The 9,089-nt window shown below is 53.6% G+C and overlaps 1 protein-coding gene across 1 annotated transcript; it reads left to right on the forward strand.

Moving 5' to 3' along the window:
• Positions 1-976: 976 nt before the first annotated feature.
• LOC144160032 (uncharacterized) lies at positions 977-8,384 on the forward strand. The gene is made up of 4 exons (XM_077691655.1): positions 977-2,038; positions 3,026-4,511; positions 5,064-6,206; positions 8,374-8,384. Exons 1-4 carry the CDS (start codon positions 977-979, stop codon positions 8,382-8,384), a joined length of 3,702 nt encoding a protein of 1,233 aa, XP_077547781.1.
• The last annotated feature ends 705 nt before the right edge of the window (positions 8,385-9,089 follow it).

A 9,089-nucleotide genomic window follows, 5' to 3' on the forward strand; every position in this document is an offset into this window, starting at 1 on the left:
AGGGAAGAGTAAGCTTAGAAAATTATCAACTAAGTTCAAGCACAAGAACATTAGGACACCGTAGGCGTTCTGTACATAATCTCCGGTTGTTTTATTTGTTTTTTCTGCGGGGGCTCCTGGTCTAATTTTTTTCTGCACAAGGAACTGATTTTTCCACACACCAACGCATTGACAGACTGCCTGAGATTCTTACCACTGTATTGGCACTAGATGGCAGCAATTACGAGGGCAATATCGTGTAACTATTCTGCTGCTCTGAATGCATGCATGCTTCAATCATTAGCGCAGCAGACGTACGCTCCACGTGCCGCGGCGCGGGTGCTCTCCAAGATGACCCACCCTTCGGCGCCAGCCTTGATCACAAACAAGCATTAGGCCCCCCTCTTCAGCTATCCGGTGACCGCGCCGCTGTTACGATCACGCTACGTGTTGCCGAGAGAACTCAGACCAGCCTCGAGCAGCGCTGCCGGCGCCTGTGATGTCGGTGCGTAAGCCAGGCTATTCGGTTTCCCCGCATTGGCACCGAGCATGGGGTGTTAGAACTGTGCGCGGACCTTCCGTCCAGTCGTGGAGAGAGCCCACAGAGGGACGACAGAACGGCCGGGCGCAGGAAAGGAAAAGCCATTAAGAGGCGCCTCTGGCCGTAACGGGACACCACGACTGGAGGGAGGGGCCGCTCGCGGAATTCGGGGAAGCGAGGGAGCGGCCCGGCTCTTGGTGACCGCGAAAGCGGAAAGGAACAGAACGACTCCGAGGGGCCCACGGACGAGCATCGCTCCGGCGACTGCTCGAATTGGCTCCAACGAGAAGTGTGAATAAACAGTTGAACGAACAAAATATCGAAGTGCTTCTTCTGGGTTAATTCAAAAACCTGCAACGACAGGAGAAGTATTCTCATACAACAATTTGGTGCCGAAACCCGGGAACGGATTATCACATCGACCGGACCCCACCGACTCCACTTCAAAGCACCGACATGGAGATTCAACGAAAGAAACGACGGGCCGTCCGATCACAGGTAACCCGCATCGTTAAAGAAATCGACGAATGCCTTGCGGCCAGCGCCGAGCCGACCGTCGACGCATTGAAGGCAATCCTGCAGCGCCTTGAAACGGCCAGCGTCAAGCTGTCAGAAGTGGACGCGGCGATCGAAAGGTGCCTGACAGATGAGGACGCTGACGAAGAGTTCGAGCAGGTCCTGGAATATTCGGACAAGATCGCCAATTCCTTGGGCAGACTCGAGCTTAAGATCGAGACGCAGCGTCTTCCTCGTCAGGCACAGACTACAAGCACGAGCAGCAACGAGCCTCAACCGCAGAAAACTTCAGCCCCAAAAACGAAGCTGCCAAAATTAGAACTCATTCGGTTTGACGGCAAGCGGAAAAATTGGCAACCGTTTTGGGAACAATTCGAACAATCAGTGCACAAGAACGCGGACTTGACTGCAAGCGACCGATTTCACTACCTGAGGTCCCTGCTCACCGGAGATGCTGCGGCTGCTATTGCAGGACTCCCAGCGACTGCCCAGTGCTACAGCGACGCCGTCGATCTTCTACAGCAGCGTTTCGGCAGCCCAGCGGCGTTGATACAAGAGCACATGCAAGGCCTCATCGACGCGCAGCCGTTGACGTCGTCAAAGAATGTGCCCGCCCTGCGGCGTCTTTACGACAGGCTACAGGTGCACATGCGGGGACTCAAGTCGTTGGGTGTGGCGGACGAGTCGTACAGTGCAATGCTCTACCCCGTGCTGCTACGTGTGCTTCCAGCGGACATGATTTTGGATTATCACCGCCGGCAAGCCGAGGATAGTGACGGGACAAGCAGTGCAGCATCAGCGAACGGCGACTCTGCATCAACCGGCTCATCAGCGTCATCTCAAGGGTCCCCACTCCGATCTCTCCTCCACTTCTACCGACGAGAGCTGGAGAGCCGTGAGAGGGCAGCGGAAAGCCGACCCGATGACAACCACGGTAAGCCCCCGCCTCCTTTTCGCAAGCATCACGCGGCATCAGACAAGGGCCCCCCTAGAACCCCAACGGTAGCGGCCTTGCACGGGACGTCGTCCGACACGCAGTGCTTACTTTGTCAATCGAAGGCACACGACACTCCCGACTGCAACGCAAAAATAGACCTGAGGGAAAAGAAGGCCATACTAACATCGAAAGGCAGGTGTTTCCGCTGCACCAAGCGCGGACACCTTGCAAAGCGTTGTAGGGCAAGCATCGAATGCAAAGCTTGCAAACGACGGCACGCAACGACGATGTGCGACCCGGAGTTCTTGAGAAAAATGCATGCGCATGGCGAAGAAACGAAGGTGAAGGAGGTGTTTAACGCTCCCATCTCTCTGCATGCATCCGAGAACACAACCGATCGCCCCTCCGTACTCATGCCGACTGTGACAGCGTGGAGCAGTGGACAGAGCACAAAGAGTATCACAAGAATCCTTTTCGACAGCGGCAGCCAACGATCGTTTATTACGGAGGAGCTGTCTAAGAGACTCGGCTGTCGGCCGCTCCGCACGGAGAAACTCTCGATTGGAGTGTTTGGAGGGCAGAGCGACGCACGAACATTCCGGGTGGTTGAGGTTCGCCTCATCAGCAGGCATAATGCAAACACGGAAAGGGTAATTGAGGCGCTGGAAACACCCTCAATCTGCGAGCAACAAATTCCCTGCCCTGACGACGAAATTCGCAAGTCGCTAGAAGAACTTCGCTGCCCACTCGGTGACGACACAACAGTACTAACGAACGCGAGCACCGGAATCCTTGTTGGCTCTGATTATTATTGGGAGTGCATTACGGGCTCTGTAAGAAAGCTGCAAAACAAACTCATGGCAGTGGAGACAAGATTCGGTTGGGCAGTTCAGGGTCAAACTTCGACAACATGTCAGCTGGTAAACTGTGCCCACGCGATCGTCCTACGTACGACAGTAGCCGACCAAGAAACAGCGCCAATTTTGAGGCAGTTTTGGGAGCTAGAGGGCGTCGGAGTGTCGGAAACAACTCAAAACCCCTCGAACTGTCAGGTTAAGGACGAATTCAAGAACAACATCGAGACAGTTAACGGCCGCTACCAGGTGAAGCTGCCGTGGAAGAATAACGTAAAGTTGGCAGACAACCGCGCAGTGGCAGAGAAACGATTTCGTTCCCTGACAAAAAGGCTCAACAGAGCCCCGGAACTCATGGAAAGGTACGACACCGAGATGCGGCGACTGATTGACGATGGCGTAGCAGAGGAAGCGCCCACTGATCCACACGACGGCAATCAGCGTATCTATTACATGCCGCACCAACCTGTTCTGCGAGACAACAGCACGACAACCAAGCTCAGAATCGTGTTCGACGCGTCATCGCACAGTACGGACGCAAACTCGCTGAACGACAACTTGGACAGTGGGCCAAATCTAAATCCAGACCTCGTGCGCCTGCTACTAAATTTCCGAAGCCACCCAGTCGCACTCGTCGCTGATGCGGAAAAGGCGTTTCTGCAGATAAGTGTCGCCCCTGAAGACCGCGATGCGCTTAGATTTTTGTGGTTTGCTCGTAAGCCCGAAAATGACAAGCCCTTGCCGGAAATCGCTGCATACAGGATGACTCGAGTGCCGTTCGGGACAACGTCAAGCCCTTTCCTTTTGGCGGCAACGCTGCAGTGCCACCTTGAGAAAATGGAGCAGCAATACCCAGAAACAGCGAAGATGCTGAAAAACTGCATCTACATCGATGACGTGCTGTGCGGCGCCTCCAGCGAAGAGGAAGCGGTAAAGGTGTACGGCGAGGTTAACCGCATTTTCGCTGCAGCGTCGATGCGCCTGCACAAGTGGGGGTCTAACAGTAGCCAAATGAGAGAACTTTTCGCGCAGGACAGCCTCAACGAAGTACCTCTTGGTCAACCCGCCAACCTGCTAAAGGTTCTCGGCCTTACGTGGTTACCTAACGAAGACCTCCTAACCTTTGCTCCAGATCCTGTCATCAAATTTTCTGCGGAGCAAAGAAACACGAAGCGCTTCGTCCTACAGACAAGCGCTCGGCTGTACGACCCACTTGGTCTCCTGTCAGCTTTCACAGTGAGGGCAAAAACACTCTTCCAGGAAATTTGGAAGGCAAACATCGCCTGGGATGACCCCTTACCCGACCATCTACTGAACGAATGGACGAAGTGGTGCCAGGAGCTACCTTTGCTCAGTGAGATGAGCATTCCCCGAACGTACGAGGGAAATATCGGAGGGAACCCTGTGCACCGCACACTACACGTGTTTTGCGACGCCAGCCAGAAGGCGTACGGTGCGGCTGCATACCTGTGCACAGAGAGCAGCACAGGCGAACGAACCTGCACCCTGATCATGGCCAAATGCCGCGTGGCACCAGTGAAGCCCATCACATTGGCAAGGCTGGAGCTGATGGGAGCCTTGATGGCATCTCGACTTTGCCAATTCATCGGGTCAAGCCTCAAGCTTCATATCGACAGCATCCACTTGTGGACGGACTCGATGATCACCCTTCACTGGATCCGAGGTGACGCGGCAAGGTGGAAGGAGTTCGTAAAGAACCGGGTTGCAGAGATCCAACAAAACACGGACGTCGCACAGTGGAGGCATTGCCCAGGCAAAAGTAATCCCGCCGATCTCATGACGAGGGGCATGACCGCGGCTAGCCTAAAATCGAGCGACATGTGGTGGCACGGTCCATCATGGATAAGACAACAGGAGGAAGTATGGCCGTCCGAGGAGCGTCCGTCTGGTTTCACGCCTGAAGAGTTGGAAACGAAAAAGGAAGTAAATGTAGCGACAACGACTTGCGAAGAACAACCCGATCTCCTGAAGTTGACGCGTTTCAGTTCGGCGACAAAGGTGAATCGCGTGACGGGTTGGGTTATGCGCTTTCTGCATAACCTGCGAAGCAAGGAAAAGACTTCCGGTCCATTGACGGCAGCCGAGATTGAACGAGCCGAAGAGTACTGGCTGAAGAAAGCTCAACAAACGGCCTTTTCGGACGAAATACGCCGCACGACACAGCGTATGAAGCTTTCAAACGACTCTTCGTTGAAGGACTTTAACTTGTTTACAGACGAAAAGGGCCTGCTCAGAATACGCGGCCGACTGTGCTCTGCGAACAAGACGAGGGATGAGCGCCACCCGATCGTGATGCCCAAGGAGCACCGATACACAGTCCTGCTGGTAAATCGAGCACATTTGCAACTCCTACACGCGGGCGCCAGAGACACACTCGTGCAGCTGCGCGAACGATACTGGATTGTGCGTGGACGCCAACTCGTGAAAAGTGTGGTGCGATCTTGTGCTGTGTGCCGGCGGTACAGTGCTTCCCACATCGAGGCAGACACCGGACTCCTTCCCCCCGAACGGACCACCAAAGCAGAGCCCTTTGAGGTTGTCGGCATTGACTTTGCCGGCCCCCTTTTTGTGAATGAGAAGGGCAAGATGGTGAAAGTGTATATAGTGTTGTTTACCTGTGCCGTGACGCGTGCAGTGCATTTGGAACTCGTTACGGACATGAGCACAGGAACTTTCATCCATGCCTTTCGTCGCTTTGTGTCACGCAGGGGGTTATGCCGAGGAGTTTACTCGGACAATGCCTTGACTTTCAAACGCGCCTCTAAAGACATGGGCAATCTTTGGAAGGCCCTGCGGCACCCCGATTCCCAGAGATACTTCTCCAACTCGGGCATTGAGTGGAAGTTTATTGCTGAACGAGCGCCGTGGTGGGGAGGGTTCTATGAGAGAATGGTTCGAAGTGTAAAATTGGCCCTAAAGAAGACCATCGGCCGGCAGACCCTTGGCTTTGTCGAGCTGTCAACGGTGCTCGCCGAGGTCGAAGCAGTCATAAATTCTAGGCCCCTCACTTACACTTACGACGACCCTAACGATGGTGCCCCCCTCACACCAGCCTGCTTCTTGGCCGGAAGACGCCTAACCACACTGCCACTGCACGAGGAAAAATTCGTGGAAAGCTCTGCGACCTCGCTCCGACTGCTCTGGCAAAAACGAAAGCAGATCCTGCATCTGTTCTGGAATGTGTGGCGAAAAGAGTACTTGGGGCAGCTTCGTTCGGCCTACGCCTCGAAGAAAACGAAAGGAGGGGTCCCTGGGGTCGGCGACGTGGTGTTAATACGGGAGGACCGCCCGCGGCTGCTCTGGAAGACCGGCATCGTGACAGCAGTGTTTCCCGGCCGAGACGGCAAAATCCGCTCTTGTGAGGTCAGGGTGCCGCAGGGAAAAACAGTAAAGCGACCGGTTCAGCTCCTGTTCCCATTGGAAACAACATAACGTAGAATGAGCCCTGTCTCATTGCGGGGGGGAGTGTTAGAACTGTGCGCGGACCTTCCGTCCAGTCGTGGAGAGAGCCCACAGAGGGACGACAGAACGGCCGGGCGCAGGAAAGGAAAAGCCATTAAGAGGCGCCTCTGGCCGTAACGGGACACCACGACTGGAGGGAGGGGCCGCTCGCGGAATTCGGGGAAGCGAGGGAGCGGCCCGGCTCTTGGTGACCGCGAAAGCGGAAAGGAACAGAACGACTCCGAGGGGCCCACGGACGAGCATCGCTCCGGCGACTGCTCGAATTGGCTCCAACGAGAAGTGTGAATAAACAGTTGAACGAACAAAATATCGAAGTGCTTCTTCTGGGTTAATTCAAAAACCTGCAACGACAGGAGAAGTATTCTCATACAACATGGGGTGCCGCCGGATGGATGTGCTACGCACGGCGACAGTATGCTACATAAGATGAGCTGTCGGCCCGCAACGCGATGCCCGTGCATGCCGCGACGAACCTTCCGGAAACAAGCGCAAGAAGAGAGAGATGTTTACCTTTTAGCAGAAAAGGATATGGCGCTGTCGATGTTCCTCTCCTGGCTTCCCCTTTCCTCCACCCTCCCCCTCTCGGTCACGCTATAGCGCACTATCTTTCTCTTGTCTCCTTGTCACCTGTCCGTCTGTTCCAATGGCATTACCGCATAATACAAAATCCTCTATGTAAATGTGGCAATTTGGTGTACTCGCCAGAGCCAAGGCGTTCTACTATTATTGCGAGCCGTATCACACAGAACTCACATATATGGTCGTCTTTGCCACGGGCTGTTCCGAAAGCGGCTTTCCCTGTGTTCGTAGCTTCACTTCTGCGCATACTATATGCCCCACTGGTTATTCCGTCTTTAACGCGTAACAATGGGCACGAACTCGATGGGCCTATGGAAACAGCAGCAACAACAGCAACAAAAAATGCGCCCATGCACTCCGTACCGATGGTTAACCAGCGATGCTGTAACATGCCGCCGGTGTTTACCCGTCCGCGTGACGCTTCTCCGCCCGCACCACCGCCGCCTCTGCCCTCCGCCGCCACCGCCGTTGTTGATTGATTGATTGTGGGGTTTAACGCGCCGACGCAACGCAGGCGATGAGGCGCGCCGTAGTGGAGGGCTCCGGATTAATTTTGACCACCTGGGGATCTTTAACGTGCGCCGAAATATCGTACACACGGGCGTTTTGCCACCGCCGTTGTCTCTTGGGCGGTACTTTACGTAGTCGTTCGCTGCGCGCGAGAGACTTTTGACTTTTTTTCGCTCCGGTGCGCCGTTCCCACTTACCAGTGTCGTAGATGCGAGAGTGTAGCTACATCATCTACAAACCCTGCCAAACCCTGCCAACCATCTAAAAATTTCTAACTCCTCCTCAACCTGTTTCTCTTTTTGCGCATGCTAATGGGCTTGCGCCAGAGGAGTTTTCTGCATACACAGGACCGCGCAATTTTCCTTTCGCTTACGCATATAAAGCTTCGCATTTAAAAACACCCTTTGCAAAAGGCATCTGCGCCTTCTACATGATGTGGCAGACTCTAGCAGAGGCGGTTTTGTCGGCGTACGTTTGACGTGCCGGAGAAATCTCTGAGGTCATGGAGCTTCAATTGATTCAAAGCACATAAGACAATATGGTGAAAAATATCGCCTAGGCCATGGTATTCCGGAATAAATTAAATCCCATGGGGTTCTTACGGCGCACCTAACGTCATGTATACATGTGCAAAAGTCATCACGATTTTCTTCGCCACCGTAAAAAAAAAAAAAAAGCCAACCATAGTCAATTGCCAAAAGAGCGACTTCTCACCACAGTGCATATTTTTAATGTAACGTACTTTATACGGCCCCCACGCGTATCTCAGCTTGTCCTCCCCTGCACAAGAGTAGTGGGGAAGAGACGTTTTCAACAATAGTTATCGTTGCGTTGAATGCATGCACGCGTAAACCATAACACGCAGCATAACACGCAGAAGACAGGCGCACTGCGTGGTGCTGACCGGCTGCTCCAGATCACGCGCCCTCCGGCGCCAGCCGTGATTACAAACAAGCTGGGGTCCCCTTCTTCAGGTGTGCGGTGACCGCGCTGCTACGATCCCGCTACATGTTTGCCAGAGAACAATGATGAGCCTCGAGCAGCGCTGCAGGGCACCTAAAGGACGTCGCTGCGGAAGCCCGGCTATTCGGTTTCGCCGCATCGACGCTAAACAAGAAGTGCTGACGTTCGGTATGCAACCGTACGCTACGCACGCCGACCTGCCCGCCTGCAACTTGATGACCGGGCATGCCGCTACGAACCTTCCGGAAACAAGCGAAAGCAGCGTATATATAGTGTTTATCTTTCAGGAACAACGTGGGCACCATATCGCGGAAAGCGATATGGTATTGTCGATGCTTCTTCGCGATTGTCAGCGAATAAGTTTTGTTGTAAGAAGCATTAGATGGCCAATAGGGCGAAAAAGCTCGCGTGGGCATCGGCTTTGTCTGCATAAACGAAACGGCACGTAAATTACCATCGCTTGCGAACGCGGGTGACAATCGGCTCTGTTTCATTAGGCACTCATGTTTAAAAGCTAGCATAAATATACTGAGTACAAGCTGTGGGTAGATGTAACAGAAGCTAGCTGACATGAGTGGACATTTAGAATGACGAAAATAAAATTGGGGACATTAAGAGCTCATTATTACTCCAAAGAGCTTGCTGGCTATAGGGATGCGGTGTCCTTTCTCTTTCTACCATTATCTTTGTTCAAAAAAACGCCTTCAACTTTTCTCTTTTGAGGTGT

The sequence above is a fragment of the Haemaphysalis longicornis genome, unplaced genomic scaffold, assembly GCF_048455015.1.
Source record: "Haemaphysalis longicornis isolate Haplotype H1 unplaced genomic scaffold, Haemaphysalis longicornis Haplotype H1 scaffold_1, whole genome shotgun sequence".
Lineage (NCBI taxonomy): Eukaryota > Metazoa > Arthropoda > Arachnida > Ixodida > Ixodidae > Haemaphysalis > Haemaphysalis longicornis.